This window comes from Rhyacophila brunnea, unplaced genomic scaffold, assembly GCF_057557595.1.
Source record: "Rhyacophila brunnea isolate RB1 unplaced genomic scaffold, BYU_Rbru_1.0 scaffold_20, whole genome shotgun sequence".
NCBI lineage: Eukaryota > Metazoa > Arthropoda > Insecta > Trichoptera > Rhyacophilidae > Rhyacophila > Rhyacophila brunnea.
The window spans coordinates 10,903,341-10,921,306 of NW_028232860.1; the positions used below are offsets into that span (position 1 = coordinate 10,903,341).

Below are 17,966 nucleotides of genomic sequence, written 5' to 3' on the forward strand. Positions count from 1 at the left end.
CCCGCTTCTTGTACATTATCATTCGGCTTGGTAAAAAAAATAAACAAAACTTTATCGAAACGGAAAAAAATAAAATAAACGGTAACATTATATTTTGTGTGTAAATATATAAAACTTGGCAAAAAAATGAGGATAGTAAAATAACAAAAAGAAAATAATACACCCGATCAATTAACTTTCTATTGTCTTTGACAAAGCACTAGACAGCCAAAAATGTTTTACATTTAATATTATGATTTGACTCAGAGCGAAACCTCCGTACCTACGGTTCGGAGCTGTTTTATCACTCGAGTGCATCGTTAGCAGTGAGTGTTGAATAAAAATCACAAAAGAAGTCGAAGGTAATAAGCTCAGTGCCCTGCCGTCGCAACGGCGAGAGAGGTGACTTGTTGAACCTTCACATCGTCCTTTTATCGTTAAGCCATCCTTAAAAAATACCCTCCGTCCCAATCCATCGTTAATAATATTACTATTACAAAAGTCATTGGCAGTTAAAACGCATCCAGTCAAATGTCAAGTTCTTATTTTTATATAAGTGCACTATCCAATGATCGATCGATGGCTATTATATTAGATTATTTTAAAACATTACGTACAACGCTAACGACGATGGAAACACTCAAAGGATAAAAGCTGAGATGTGCAAAGGTAACTGATGTCGCTTAATATTTATTGTTCGGTAATTATTATGAATCGTAAAATTCTCACGCTTCTTGAATTGACGTATAATCACGCGCCACCGGTGTTTGCGGCAATCGAGCACAAATACAATTAATTAACTGTCATTATGTCGACATAATACGGTACGGTAGTCAGTGAATACCGGTGACATTGGATAAAAGTTAATACTACATTGGATAACGCCATTAAAAAGTCGATTATTAATAATTGCCAGTCGTAACGATTGCCACAAAACAGTCGTGCGAGATTAGGCCATGTTTAAAATTATTATAATTATTATTACAAGTACGGTAACTGTAAAGATACTAAAATGGTTGCGATTTTTAAAAACTACCGCTCACGACGATGACGGCTCTCAGAATATTGCTAATTGAAACCGTGATGATTTAGGCCAATTATTTTTAGTCAATTGAACTGTTTCCCTGAGTCCGACCTTAACGTTAACGTCAGCGGAGAGTAATGGAGAATACAGTCGATGATAATAACACATTAACACATGATACAACAAAAATAATAATATGTAATGAAAAGAATCATATTATGCATATTATGCAAAATATAAGACATTTTTGTAATAAAAATGTAACTACTATGTGATGAGGGTAATGAAATATGAAAAACAAAACAATCAACAATAAATTACAATGAATATTTTATATAATGCATTCAAAAGTGCATTCATTTTCAATAATGGCTACGCGGCGGTAGCCCTTAACTAATGAAACTAGCTATCATTGAAGAATGGCTATCAACAATATTAATTTTAAATAACAACATTTTGTATTCCTCCTATTGCCCGTCATTAAACATTATATATATATTTTTCATATATTGTAATCCTCAATACATACGACTAGTAGGTAACAATTATTATTACACCAGTCGACAGAATGCCAATTTAACATTTCCATTCGGAATCGGCTGGAACACGATTTGTACACCGCAAAGAATTAGGAACCGCAAAACAGCGGATGAGAGTCCAATAGAACAGAAATGATAACACGGAACATCAGAGAGGCATTTAAAAATAAACATAGAAAACACAAAACGAACACATTTCAAATTTGCTGATAGAATTTGTCACACGACTTGTCGTAGTTTAACAAGAGCATCGAAGTAAATAAGTGAGTGAGCGCCACAGAAACCTTTACAATATATTAAATATATTATGAATAAATATTTTTTGAGATTAAGCATACAATTATTGACAAACATGAATGTAAGCTTGTATGAGAGTGATGCACATCTAATGGTATTTGAATGTCACAAACGGCTGCTGCATAAAATATTGAATGAAATTGTAATAAAACTGTCATAATATGGATTTTTTTAATGTCACAATTAAAACATGGCGAGTTTCCCTTGTCATGAAAGTTTTTGGCGATGGATCAGATATTTACTCAGACACTTGAAACGTTTAACAAGTCGGCGTTGATAAGTTTCGATACGGTGCGCACATCGTGTTAGTCCACTAATCCACTAATCCGCTAGAGATGGGCATCAATGGAATGCGGTGACGGTGCGTCGTCGAGAGGAAGCAGAGAGAAAGAGAGAGTGGAGAGCGAAGAGAGGTGAAGATGGTTTACTGCATGATGCCGAGCACGTTGTTGCGGGCGCGCTTCATCTCCTCCTCGTGGATCCTCTGCTGGATGTAGTAATGAGCGCTTCCGATGCAGTTGGGCGAGCCCGTGATGGTGACAATGCGATTGCGTGTGCCCGGCGCGAAAGAACCTTTCTTGCTTATCTGGATGTTGGCACCCGACAGATTCTGGATCTCCGTCAGGCTACGTCCGCCCGGCCCTGACCACACCAACAGACTCATTGTATTACATGTGCAATATTCTGTTCATTAATTATTCTGCACTATAATATTCAAACGATTCGATTTCGCGGACAAACTCAATAAGACTGAGTCCGCAATCTCTCGGAGTACGGACCGGCAATTGCAATTTCGCAGAGGGTCATTCTATACCTTGCAGAATAAGGGTTGAATCGAACACAATATAAAGCATTCATCTAAATGCAACTTACAAAATAACCTTGTCAGTATGATCAGTAAAATTATCCACTTTTTTTAAGAGTAATTTTGCTAAAAAAATCGATATGATTTTGTAAGTTGAATGTAGATTTAGTCCTAATTTTGCAAGGCACTCTGATCTAATCTTTGGACTGTAAAAACCAGTCTGGACTCCTGTTATTGCCCTATATTTATCCTAACTGAACTTAATTTATAATCACAATTACAAATCGTAATATTTTTAACATTGTAGACTTGCAATGCAAAAATAATATCAACAATAACTCAATCAAATGTGTCATTGATATGATTTTCAAATCGTAATTCTATTTTGTAAAAATTATACGACACGGAATCATGATACACTTGGCAATGGCACTTTGAAGTGTTTTGACTTAATTTTAAAAGAAATAACACTCATAAAAAATATTTAAAAACAAGTCTGAGAATAATTTATTTTGCGCATTCGTTTGCCTGGGTGCAAAGCTGCGTTATTATAATTTCTTTATTGCAAATTTTGAACTTCATTGTGTCGATTTTAATTTTTTTCATGATAGCAAATAATAATATTACGTTCATATCTGATTTCATAAAAATAAGTGCCAATTTATCGCTATTCATTAAATTATACAATACACTTTTTATTTTCTTAGATAAAAAGGCATTACGGATACCATTAATTATTTTTAAATGCAGAATATGCTAATATTTAATTTACTTTACGCAAATTTACAAAACAATAAAATCGTTTTTGCCTAACAATTAATTATTGATGTTTAAACGCCCCGGAGAGGAATCTTTTTTTTTTAAATTTCGGTGAAAAAAATCTTACGCCGAACGGATGGTTGTTGATGGAGATAAATGAAATCGATGAAATTAATAATGGTATCCGATGATTGAACAGTTTTAGAAAAAGAGAGATAAAACACAAAAAGCATAATATATTTTGCAGATGACTGAATAAGCATTTTCGGATGATCTAAGGAGTAATGTCAAAGCGATGGTTTAGCATGAGCTATGTATCACAAAACCTCATCAAATTTAGTGAAATTCATATGAAAAATTAAAATCGTTAAAGAAAGTTTACACAATCAAAATGCCATCTGAATTAACGAATAAAGTTACCTACTGATCTACTAGTGAAAGCACTGTCACATGTTCATTATAGTAATTATAATATTGCTTGAACATTGAGATTGTTAGCACCCTGCTGTACTGTGGATCTAGATGCCAAAATAAAATTCAGGGGCCCATTGTCAAATAAATAGGCACATATATTTATATATTTGAAAAAAAAAAACACAGTTTTGAGATAGATTGGTATGTAGTCATAAATACTATTCCAATATTTAATTAAAACATTTTATTAATCTATTACACAAATTCATAGACCCTGATATCCTTCAATTAGGGCACAAAGAGGCCACGTGCTGAGGTTTATTAAATTAAACTAAGTAATCTGTGACGGAGGGAAGTATTAAATGAATGCCTTCTTTGTTTGTCGAACAACTAACAACTTTTGCTGTATGAATAATGATCATTCAATTTACGTTTAAAACACATGCTACAAAAACGGTCATGTCACTTTTGTGCCCCAAGGGAAAAAATGTAATGTCTTAAAACTGTGTTTTCGTAGACACAGTAGAGTTTCGGTTATCCGGATTTCATTACATGCGTCAGTTTGATATGAGTATTAACAAATATATAAGATGACATGGTGACATTTTCAGAGAATGCAAAATTAATTTTTTCATCCCAAATAAATCCGGATAATCGAGATTCTACTGTACACTCATCTTTACCTAAAATTCTATTAACAAAATATTCTGGTATTAACCAATTTATTTGTAATTAAAGGATACACAATAAGAAATTTTTGACAAACTAAAACTAAAAATAGAAAAAATTCCAAGGTCTCTAGAAAAAAGTTGAAAAAATCAGATTTTGTTTTTTGAAATGATAATTAACGTTTGTAGTAGAAGTTATTTCACCATTAATATAATATTATGAAATAATAAAATAAAACAGTATACATGTAATATTATAAATTCAATGTAATAATGTAAGTTAAACTATAAACGTTAGCTTAAAACAGATTAAAAGTTAAACCTTAGGAAAATCTTCATTTGAGCAAAAGGAAGGAAAAATTTCCGCTGGTTGCAGATTCATAATACTGCCATCACAGAAAATCGTTTTATATTAAATTATGAATAAATCTTAATATCAAAATACATAATATTATACGATAATGTAATATTTATTTCGCAGCAGGTGTAAGAGTGTATCTAAAAATTTATTTTTATTTTGACCTGACATGCACAATAGTTCAGAAATAACAAGATGTCCTGTCCATGCACTCAATATTTGTTGGGACATCGCGCCACCTGTGAATTACTGTGCGTATCAGATCTTTATAATTCCACAGATTTGTTATTTCAATAATATTTAACAGCAATAATATGTACTATTTAAAGACTACATCAAAATTACATTTTTAAGATACACTCTTTGGACACTTGCTCTCGGAAATAAATCATGAGCAATTTTTCGATCAGACAATACTCTCAATTGGACAATGGTAACATAATCCAATTTGACCCCGGCTTCCTAATAATAATATGAATTTTATTCAACGCCATATACCGAGACGGCGGAAAGAGTTATCTATCTTATTCGTATACGAAATATCACCGCCAGGTCTCCGGGGCCATATAGCACTGCGAGAGGTCGGCGGACTGACCGAACTGTCGGTAATAATCATTGGGATCATAGAACGAACCCAGAATGGCGCCCACGATGACCTCCGCGATCTCCACGTGTTTCTGGTCCTTGGTGCCGAGGTCTCCGGGAGTGGGGCTCTTGCTGAGGGGGACCAGCCCCTGGCCGGGAGCTCCTCCCGTGGCAAGCCCGAACGAGTTATTGTTCAAGCTGATGGGGGCGACAGCCGGTTGTCGGAAGCCAGCTTCAAATGTCACATCACCGGCGAATCGCTCCAGCGAACTCCGCGTCGTGGGTGAAGTGTTGCCTGAAACAGTCCAACTCAATTTCACAATGCTTCTTTGAGACGTTTCCCCTTTTGACAGAACTTTACTTTCATTACTTGCTAATTTAATATGCTCTGCAGCAATTAAAGTATTATTAGCTTAGTGGATGAGTGTAATAGAAAATGTTCCCCAGATATACCTATAATGCTGCGCAAAAAATCTAAATCTTATAGAGTGATCTCCTAGGATGGACAAAACAGTGGTGAAATCACCACTTCTGACAGTGCATATGCACCAGAAGTTATCTTAACATCTGCTTACGAGGATTGGTTGTTAGCCATGCCCTAGATATAAACACACATATTGATAAAATAAACAACAAGAAGCAGAGGCAGATGTTTTAACATCTGAAGTACAAAATTAGAAGGAGGCAAATTTACCGACTGGAATGTTACATGTCATTTAACAACATTCATAAATTAGCAATATTTTTTTGTATGTATGCATTGAAATTTAAATGACAATATGTATGGTAAAAAAAGAAACAGAAAAACTCGCCAAAGATAATGTTATTTTTATTTCGGTAGGTACTATATTTAAGAAATCTTATTTTTTGTATCTGTACCAGTTCCCGAATATTCCAAAGACAAAGCTTTCTGCAAACTAGATTTGAAATAAAAGTGTCACAAACTTATCTGTAGAATTGATGGCGGAGCCAAAGTTGTCCAACTGAACAGAATCAGCCGAAAGACGTATTCAATATCACGTTGTTAGACTCTTTGTTCCATTTCAATCTGCTCTACAGATAAGTGTGTAGGACCGTACAACAATAGAGTATTCACACAGTATAATATATCGTGTGGTTACTGTCAAAAGTTGGTAAGTCGATAATTTAGGTATTTATAGTTAACAACGAATTATGTATCTATAATTATATGAATATGTATGCTAGAAAAAAAAAATCAAGGTCATACGATTTATAGAACATACACAAAAAGAACAAAGAAATTAGCATTATGCCTGATTTTAGAGGGCATTTCAAACTGCAAGTTGCAATTACTCCATAAAGTCATAATTTCGAGACTTGCCAACTTTTGGTTGTAACCCCATATTATAGTATACATACAGATACAATAGAACCTCGATTATCCGGATAACCGAAAAAAAAATGCTTCTGGGATAATATCAATCGAAAATATCACAGATCAATCGTGTCGTCTGGTGCTCATACGAGACTGATAATCGAGGTTGTACTGTATGTAGTAAACATAATAATGATAATATAAACTAATGATAATGACAATAATGATGAGAAGGACTCGACAATTAATTTAAGAAAAAAATAGTAAATTTACAAAATCACTAAAAAATGAGTTTGTAATACGGCATGCACAAATTATGGTTGTAACATTTCCAGCATCCCATCTGAACTCAGTCCACTGTAGGCCTCGGTACAGGCAAGACGCATATTATATAAATAACATATTTGTCGAGCCCTAATAATGAGATGGATATAATCTATTTTCACAACACAACAAATACCTACATTTTATTCCTTTAGGTACATTAAAGTCGTGTGTATAAAAAATAAGTAATGCATATATTATGATATATGTAAATAATTCATTAAGTATAAACGTAACATTGCACTATAAAATATATATCTCAAAAAAGTGTGAAATATATCAGAGTTAGAGCATTTTTTACTTTAAACTGCTTCTATGTAATATTATTACTAGGACATAATATTTATTGAAGATATTAAAAAAAAAATACCTAGTTTAATTAGAACCACATAATCATTTAAAAATGAATTCCTTAGTAATTTATTTTAATATTAAATAGTCCTGACTGTAGTATTAAAGCTGAAAATAGCTCCACAACAAAATATGGAGAATTTAATTCATTGCAATTATTATTTTAAACTATTTCCATCTATATAATAATTACGGTCCGAGAAATCCCCACTAGTGATTACACGTAGGCAGGGTGACAGTGATTGATGAAAATGAACAATGACAAATGAAATAAATTAATCCATCTTCATGTAACGTCATTACCAGCAGTTTCTACTCACTTATATTAGTATGAAAATATCCCATCTTCTCACCTAGGCTGACCTGTCCAATGGGTCCAAAGACACTGGCCGTGGCCGATTGGTCAGCGGAGAGGGGGTAGTAGGGGAGCGCGTTGGGCAACGACGCCGAGGCCTGGAGAGGCGTCAAACCGAAACCTAAGATGCCGTGCTTTGCGAGCAGGCAGAGCGCGGTGCATATTTCACTTACGCCCGTCTCCGAACAGCCCGTGCTGCGGAGGGAACCCTGTTGGCAAAACAAACATGTAGTGACCGTTATGCTGTCTTATGGTATCAATTAGCTTTGAAGGAAATGATAAAGATACAATAATTGGCTCTTCATCTACAAAGGCAGACAATAAAATCAATTTTCCAATCAATCTGGTTAAACAAACCTACGCAATTTTCATAGAGTTATTTACGGATTATAATGGTGTCAACATAAAATGAGATATCCGAAAAATATAACAATAATAGGGGAACTCTGGACTTCCCAGTAGAGCTACCACAAACACAAAATTTAATTGACGATGAAGATTTTAATTTTATCATGGTTAATCCTGACGCCCAATTAACTCAGGTAATTCAAGAGTCAACTGTACATCTAGAATTTTTGAAGAATGTGAGAACACTGAACTGTACCCCAACAATATTATCTGCTCTGATAATATTAGCTCTGGCTGGTAGGCAGTGTATGCCTGAATAGTATTGTGTCTTGAAACTTGTATGTATGCAGTTCACCGTATCACACTTCACCGTGAAATGTTGTATCATATATATATGGCTGTACAATAAAGACCGTCCAACCTCTTTGGGTTGTATAGTACTGACATAAAATTCATGTCTAAATAAAGCACGGTTCTTGTCGGTTGACACTTTACAGGAAACCAGCAACATACAAGTTTTGAAAATAGCCGATATACTGGATTATTTGTAAGATTAGGTTTTCATTCTTGATTTCATGAATTTTCCCAAAATCAGCTATGAAAATTGAATCAATGTTCATATTGAATCTAATAAAATTGGAGACCGTATAGTATAGGTCATCTCTTTCCGATAAGAAAGCATACGGCGAACTATCCCACGGTGATATGTTTTACGTACAATTTACATGTAACCACACACACATCAGACCATAATCTTTCACGTTAAGATTTCGTTGATGACTACAGTAGAACCTCATTAATAAGAACAAAGATAATTCGAAATTCTACGTAATTCGAAATTTTCACGAAAAAAAAGTCCCTTGGTCATTATTTTCATATAAAACCATAACTTTAATTCGAATTTCGTAATTCGAAATTATCCTGGAGTCCTGGCATAGAAAAATATTCAATAAATCATAATAAAGTACACTATTTCATGAGCCAGTCATTGAAAATTGTGACAGATATTTCGTAAAACATGATAAATTACTTATTATAAGAAGGTAAAAAAAATAATCCTGACATTTTGTGACCCATTAACACACACGGAACCGGAAATTTGGTAGGCACATCTATGATCGTAAACAATATTGATGAAAATCATTTTTTTTTTTTTTAAATTTTAATATTTATTTCATAATTCGTTAATTATTTCATAATTCGTAATTCGAATTTTCATTTCGATTTTCGGTACCGTGGAATTCGTATTAACGAGGTTTTATTGTAGTCTTTTGTCATTAAAATATGGGTCATAATTTTAGTAATGTCAACAATACCTTGATATGATCGAGCATTTGTGTGGTGATGGACGTATTGGGTGGCTGCGGTGAGCCGAGGTTCAGGGTGAGGTTGAGACTGCCGAGCTGCCCTCCGTTCACCAGGACGCCTGTCGCTCCCGCCACTCCGCTCACCCCCAAGCCTGTGCTGTTCAGGGATGCTGTGCTCGAACTGAATGAGTGTGCCTTTAAAGATAAACAGACAATAATATGATTAATTAATTTTCCGAGCACCATGGCCAAGCTATAAGTTTAATATTTAATAAATAATGAGAAAAATTTGAATCCAAAGAACTGTTAGATGAGGCATAAGATGTAAAAATAAGAAATCTTAGTCCCACCAGATTTCATTGGTGGTATTATTAAAATGGTCTTCCTTTTAAATTAAGTTGTTTGTTATTATTATAGCCATAGGACTGCTATTCAAAATAATTACACAGTTAGAGGTAAATTTTATATTTAAGGCCGTACATCAGTTGAGGCACGGTCTAAAAAGATCGTTGCTAGGCGATGCGCGGATTGCGGGTCCAAATGACGCCTGTCAAACGAAATATTATTTGTCATATAAATCTAACATACGTCCATTTTATGTTCTGTTTATTGTTCTATTAGTAACAATAATAATATATTCATTGACATGTTTTCTTTTTAAAGTAAATGGGTAACATGTCCAGGATCATGCTTTGAAAATAGAACAAAAGCTGCATTTTGACCTACGCTGAGCATGTCCCCCCTTAAGAGAATGAGTATTATTCATAGAAATACAATAGTACCTACTACCTAGGTGGTTTTATTAATATGTTATACTTAGAAAATAAAATTAAAATTTAGTAGTGTGGAATAGGCCTAAAGGGGAAACCACAGATTTAAAAACACGCGCCATTGTACTGTACCTCCACGGTGGTGTGGAAATTAGTACAATTTTCTGTAAGTACGGGATCTTTCCCACCGTGATCTCCTGATTAAATCTAATGATTGATGATTATCTAATGATTGTCTTATTCATTGTCTTATTCATTTCTTATTTCAGCATAATATTAAAATATATTTAGTGGAAACTAACGATCATCGGAGTATTTTTGTTGTTTAATTATTCTTATGTAAGTATATTTTTAATGTGTTTTAAAATTCGATTTTTAAGAATACTTAATAACAATAAGATCACAGTGTTTTAAAATTATATAGGGAATCCATATTGTAAATTATAACTATTATTTTATGTGTGTGAACGTGATAACGCAAGTCCACAGAGATGTTATGCTACCTAAAAACATCTCTCGTTCGCTTCGGATGAATTAGCCACCCCACTCTCCGTGAAATAAGAGCGTGTGTTGGTTGTTCCATTTAAAACAGATCGAGACACGCCGTGGTTTGGTTATGACGCACATTTATCGATGTCCAATTATTATACAAGATTATAAGATAACTGCATGTGATATACACAGAATAAAATGTTAAACGATGACTAAACAGTATTTAAAAACACATTTTACCTTTTGAAGTAATCAATTAGCTTTTAAAATGCCTTAAAATGCCAAATTTCTATACGGTCCACTGAGTGGACAGCATGGGACGGGCTTAATTTTTTTTACCATGGTAAGGGAAAGGTTAAATAGAATAAAATTCATGATTCAGAATATTAAAAAGAAAGTAAAATACATTGCTTATTAATAATGTATGCACAAAATCAAGCACACTCTATCAAAATATTATTTTTTACAATAAATGGAAAAGCAATAAGAACTAAAAACTAGTAAATTTATAAAAGCAATAAAGACTCTATTATATGTATAATAATGATGTTATTTCCTTGTATTTTGAATACATTATGATCTTTATAATCCCGAAACCTGATTGGCAAGTATGTAAAACAATAATTGCAAATAATTATCTCCTAACTAAATAATGTAATGCTAGATTTTCTGTTGCCAATGGTCGATATTGGCATAGCTTGCCAATTTAAAAACCATCAGAGATGATTGCGAGATGTTGATAGAACCAGTTAACACAACATGTCGTTCTGCCTCGTTTTCATATTGAATGCTGCATTAGGATTTTCATTTTAAGTTATGTGAGGCAAGAGCAGACTGGGTTGTATATAGTTAGCAACGGATTACAAAAACTTTATTTGATTGTATTATTTTGCTATTCAAATAAAAAATAAAACGATTTTAAAAGACTGTCTGGAATCGCCACGACAGCGGCTCTAAATGGTGACTTTTGTAGTAGTGTCGGAGAGCGCTTGTGGCATACACCTGGTTAATACCTAATATGCATAGGTAAGTCCACTGTTATTAATAAAAACTTACCTACTACTAATTAAACCGGAATTTATGTGGTAGAACTCCATTATAAAACCAAAGTTTTTTTTGTTACCTCTACAATATCTGAATGAACAATATAAACAACAACTACAATATAAGACTTTTTCCGAACAGCCCACTATAACTGGTGTAGGAGATACGGACAAGCTTCTTCCAATTTCAGAAGGTCGTAATTGAGGAAAGGGTATAATTTCAATACTGCACCGTTTATGAATGCGATTTAACCGATTTACTGCAGAGCATTTAATTACTTTTTAATTACCACATTTAAATAACATGCTAATTATATCTAATGGCCCCAAAATCAGGACACAACAGCTGTGGCGTTCGCGCTGTAAGGATTAATAAGACCGGCAATCAACAACCAAATAGCTGAGAAAACGGATAGTAGTAATTCTATCCTTTCTTTATTGTTTGTAGTGTATTATTGATACAATGTAATAAGCATTGTCACCTGTTGTCCTTGTGCATATGGTGATCCTGTGGGGTTGAAGTTAGCTACGGGTCCAACAACGTCCGCGTACGATGTGTTTAAGCACGAACCCGACAGGGGGTCGTCGACCACTTTTGTTAAAATCATCATGCACGCCGTCCTGTTCGATTCTTTGTCACCTGTAATTATTAAACAATGACATCATTATCACTTGAACATTTACGATAGAGATATAGATCTTCAGTTTACTAATTCCAACTAGCAGAACAATGTTATGCTGCGCGCTTTCACATGACGATTTTTGTCATTCAACTGTATGATGAACTGCAGTTAGTTGAAAGTCAATCGATACTAATGGACGGAATTGATTGACTTGAAAGTTGAATTGGTAGAATTGACGTCATTTTTACTTTTGTCGATTCAATAATGAGTCAACTAGTTGCCTAGAGTTACTGAGGTGATAACAACAACGTGCATCAATCATTTATATTATTTCTGAATTGAGTAAATATGAATACTGTCTCCATAATATGATGGTCCTACAATCAGACAAAGAGAGGATATGTAGATAAAGAGATAAAAGATGTTACACGGGGGACTGCTCACCAATTACTGTAATACACCTCTCCTGCAATGAGACATCTTTAGCTTTCTGCGAGATCTGCACATAGCTCCCGCTGGCCTCCTTGATCTGTTTGATGTAGTTTCCTGCCTTGCCGATGATCATACCCGCCGTGGAATTGGGCACAAGGATCTTCACTTGCTTGTCTCTCTCCTGCGCTACCTTCGGGTCGATGTCCGTGAATGCTTTGCTAATCTCCGGTTTCTCTTTGATCTTGTCCATGATGAAGTCCATTACGGTTAGGATTGCTTCCACCGACCCGCTCACCAGACATATTCGCTCCGATGTGCCTAAATCATTTCAATGTGATATTAGTTATGACAATATTAAACTTCCTCCATCGCCCTGCCCTAGCCCTGGTGACTATGTATCTTTAAGATTTTTTTTGTTTTACTCTAACCATGAAAAATTGATGATGAAATCTAAAAATTTGTTTTCAAGAAAAAATGTGAGAGCTTTTTTGTAAGTTTCCTTCCAAAGTATTAAATTTTTCTCAGGGTCTTCAATATTATCATAATGTTTAACGAAACAAAATTTTTCTATGTCATTTATTTATTGTCATTTTTGTTAATATGTGTGATCATGACCCCCACAAGGGGGGGGCTGACAGGGCTGTGGGCGTAGTGGGTCAACCACATAATTGAGATAAACACACACATCTTAAATCCGCTCTAATAGTAAAAAAAGTCACCTGCGGCGCTATTTTACTTCAGGGCTATTACTACTTTAAAAAACCTATAAGTGGGTATGTTGTTTGATGCAATTTTTGGTTATTGTGTGTTGATACTCGACAACTCCATAATTCGATGTGTTAAAAATCACTAAAAATACACTGAATTTATTGACCTCGAACACCATTTAGAAAACGCCACAATAGACATCAGACTGTCTTTAACCTTAGTGATAGGTAGGGGGGCCACAAAAGATCTTGACCTGGGGGCCCGCTTCATGATGTGGGGACCATGGGTGTGATAGTCAGATTGGTCCAACCGGCCTACAACTACAACTTGGGTGTTTTCCATTTTTATGGTCGATACAGGGACCACGGTGCAACACATACAGTAGTTACAGTCCTACAAACTTATCTAAATAACGGTAAAAATGGAACCCATTGGACGCCATTTCGAAAACGTCATTCGAATGTCACATTCTGTCCAATTGCGAGTCTTGATTGGGTAGTTTTCGACTGTGGCTCCTCCATCCATTCTTAAGATGAGTTTGTAGGTCTTTAATGGTTTTGTAGGTATTATGATTACGTATCTTCAAATAACAAAATAGAAATGAGAGGGATTCGAAATAGCAGCAGATGATGAAGAAATTTTGTAGGTAGTTACACAAAATTGTTACCTATTTCAAAAGAAGAGACATTTGGTAATTTTATTGAATTTTCTAATATACAAAATTAGCTACTGAAGATATAAAAAAAAACACAAAAAATGATCGGATTTCGTCATATTAAAAAAGGAACAAATTTGTTACCTGGGTAAAAGTCGTGCGATTTGGACATCTTGATACGTGCCCCTGTTTCTTTCTGCACCTGAGCGATCGCCTCGCCCCCCTTGCCGATGATGGCACCCGCCGCCACCGACGGCACCAGCGTCTTGAAGTGGTACGTGACATCTCCGCCTGAAAAAAACAAAAAAAAAATACATAATGTCAGCCATTTTACTCAGGATGCTTTTTCTTACGCTCGACTGATTCGTCGAAGATTTATCGAGAAAAAGAAATGTGCAGAGTTTGCGTAATATGACTGTGTGTGAATTTATATCGGCAACGAGGAGATTCGCAATCCGCACGGTCCATTGGCTATATTATTATTCCCGCATTGCATGACTTCTGATACAACACCTACGAAATTGGAATGTTTTTAAAAATCGTGTCCGGAAATTTGTACGAATACACTTCACCGCAGGACACCTCTTCGTGAGCCGCAGTACGTGAAACATGTGCTCGTATAACATTTAATCAAATGACGAGTTCTCCGTTAAACATTTCACGTGGGGTACATTTGTACGTACCTACGTTACAAAATGCGGCGGTAGTTTGCACGTATAGGTATATTATTTTATGTAGTTTCAACATTAAATTATTTAAAACCAATGAAGACATCTCATAAAATTCGTATTGAATCTAATTGGAACATTACTGTTTGCAAACTAGCGCCGCATTTTGTAACATACGTACAATAATATACTACACGGTGAAATTTTTAACGAAGAACATTTGGTTAAATGTTATGCGAAGACATGTTTCACGTACAACGGCACACGAAAAAGTGTCCTGCGGTGAACTGCATACGTACAACTTACATGTAATCTTTAAAAATACAAGAATTTTTGTCAGTAGAGAGGATCCCGCTAATAAAATAAAAAAACACCTACGGTAAGGCACGGTCAGCCTTGAACGATCAACCTTTCATAATGCACGTTATCAAGTATAATCCATCAGCTGAAGAGATTTGATTAGGTACGCCAATTAAATTCGTTTATAAACAAGTAGTAAGTACCTACCTACCGATCATAAAATTATTGGAAACGAGCGTATGAAAATCTCGGCATGTTCGCAAATGCAGCTGGCAATCATTAAAAGTAACGATAGTATACAAACACAGTGTTCGACTATCGATAATAATTATTTGTAAAATTTAATTTATTCGAAATGAAACATTCAATAAACTGTCGAGCAACGTCTTGTAGTTGTTTTTTTATTGGAAAATATATCATACGCTTCGATTTTCAAAGTTGATTGAAGAGTTCCCAAGTTTATGAACAAATCTCGTGTTTCATTTCATTCAACAAAGTTTTCTAAGGAATGCAACGTTCATATTTTCTGATTTATTATTTAAATTGAAATAACGTCGGAAATTGAGAGATAATAATAATGTAACTTGACTTTACTTTCTTCCGCGAAAAAATACAGCAAAATAAACGAATTGGTTTTATTCAGAAAATTGCCATTAATTCTTGTCATCTTATGTAGGTACGTACTATTTTTTTCATTTGAATGATCTATCTATGCGTATTTTAGAAATAATATTCAAAGAATGATTCAATTTCGAAAATACAGGTCTTCTGATTATTCATTTTTAGAAAATAATTTAGGTGCTTAATTTATATTGAACGAAGACAAGTGCACCGGTGACCAAGTTGGGTAAATCGAGTCTACAGTCACATCAGGACTTGAACCGTTTTTTTTTTCGTTTCAGTTTTCGTTCCGGTTCAAGTAAAAAAAATATATATCGGGTCGGTTCCGGTTTTCGTTTCGATAAAAAATAACGCGATTGTAAATTATACACAAAAGTTTTTTTAAATATTTTGTAAATGACGCCTAAATGATCCCAAATGTCAAAATATTAATGTTTCTAGTGTTAGAGGAGGAGAAGTCGAGTGTATACAGTCCACACATCGTGTCCATGGGATAGGTATCCTACTCCAATGTTGGGAATAAAATGCTTAAATATTATCTTGTAATACAAAACGGTTACATGTTTAAATCCTGTTTCACGTATAAATATTATGTATTTGGTGATGTAAAAACCGCTCGTATCTATTTAATATATTATTTATATATCACGCGTACCCATTAGTGTAATTCCCGGCTTCTCATTTATTATTACGATAAAAATGTTAGAATATTAAGTTTGTTCGAAGTGTAAATTAACAATACACAAATATTAGACAGTGTGAATATTCATTTTATGAATTGTTATTTAATGGAGAACTAATATCGAAATATAACGTTGATTGAAGCGCAAACAAATCGGAGAAAATTATTTATGCAGGGTGAACAAAAAATTTCAACACTTTATAAATGTGATTAATAAATACTAAGAGAAAAGTTCGAGTAATCCACCAATCCAGTGATGTTTTTTTTATTTTCAGAGAAACAGGTGAAAGATATCTTTAATATACCCAAGGCAATTAATTTACTAAGCTAATTAGCATTTTCTGACATTATGGTAGCAAAATAACTGATCTCTTTAATGTGCACTTAAATATCAGTAATTTGATATAGAAAATGTCACAGAAAAAAATCACCAACTGGGGATTTTAAACAACAAAATATTCAGTAAATTATTATTAATTATTTTTAGGTTTTTTTAGAATATTTTTTCATCTTTCACAAATGAAACATAATATTATATTAAACATATGAAACACCATTATCATTGGAGTGGAGAATCTTACAAAAGTTGAAAGAAATCATTTTTATTGCGTTATCGTACCTATTATAAGGCATATCTATGATTATGCATGTACTGATGTCGGGTTATATAACAATGTTAATCAAGGTTGTGACATTTTTTATTACAACTTTATCTTAAGTACATTTTTGCTCTATATCATTTATATAGACACTTATGATAATTTTAGAATTAAATATGCCTATTTAAATGCTACCGACAACTTTATAATATAATAATTATTTTTGCCGACATGACGTAAACATTAAAGAACAGTCCTCAAATAGTATGCCGATGATAAATTTGGGGATGGGGTCCCATTGTTTTACATATTATAAAATGTAATTGAACGTCGATATAACTAACCCTGTCATCGTAATTAAATTAGGAAAGATATTGTTTAGCTTAAAAAAATCCCTGCAGTATTTTTAAAACCCGGTTTCTTAAAAAAAGAATTAAAAATAACCATAACATGTGGTGGGTATCGGCGACAATTCGAATTTCCTGTGTTGATCATACGACAATTATTACACAACCATGAGGTTTTCAAGACAAGTCAATAAATAACGTCTTATTGCAACCATCAAGTGTAGAAAGGCTGCATACTTCGGTCATATTTTCCACAATGAGTAATAGGTACCTATATGACTTAGAACGGTAGAGACCAGGGGCCCGATGTTAGAACTTGCGAGTGCCAGCTGCCCGGTCGACATGACGTCATATGACATCATTGTCCGGGATCCCGAGCTATTTTCGATACCTATGAATCCCGGGATTGATAAACATAATCCCGGGATTTCGGGATTGATTTTTTTATCAATTTTTATGGAAAATATAACAGAAAAAATACTTTTAATACAAAATAACTACATTAGAAATAAACTGAGTTTGAATGAAGTTTGATGTGTAGGTTGCCGATTCATTTTATTTTTTCACATAGATTATT

At 34.1% G+C, this 17,966-nt stretch overlaps 1 protein-coding gene across 2 annotated transcripts in view; it reads right to left on the reverse strand.

Moving 5' to 3' along the window:
- Nucleotides 1-1,252: 1,252 nt before the first annotated feature.
- Nucleotides 1,253-17,966, reverse strand: part of ps (RNA-binding protein Nova-1-like protein passilla) — a 281,041-nt gene continuing 264,327 nt past the window's right edge. Inside the window, exons 2-8 of one of the 2 annotated variants that reach the window (XM_085948077.1) lie at nt 14,317-14,463; nt 12,822-13,127; nt 12,237-12,394; nt 9,459-9,644; nt 7,760-8,003; nt 5,478-5,723; nt 1,253-2,481 (exon numbers count right to left, since the gene is read on the reverse strand). In XM_085948077.1, the coding sequence (XP_085804203.1) occupies nt 2,264-2,481; nt 5,478-5,723; nt 7,760-8,003; nt 9,459-9,644; nt 12,237-12,394; nt 12,822-13,127; nt 14,317-14,463 (1,505 nt within the window). In that variant the 3' untranslated portion in view covers nt 1,253-2,263. The remainder of the gene's footprint in view (nt 2,482-5,477; nt 5,724-7,759; nt 8,004-9,458; nt 9,645-12,236; nt 12,395-12,821; nt 13,128-14,316; nt 14,464-17,966) is intronic. The other variant, XM_085948078.1, reaches the window with a different exon arrangement.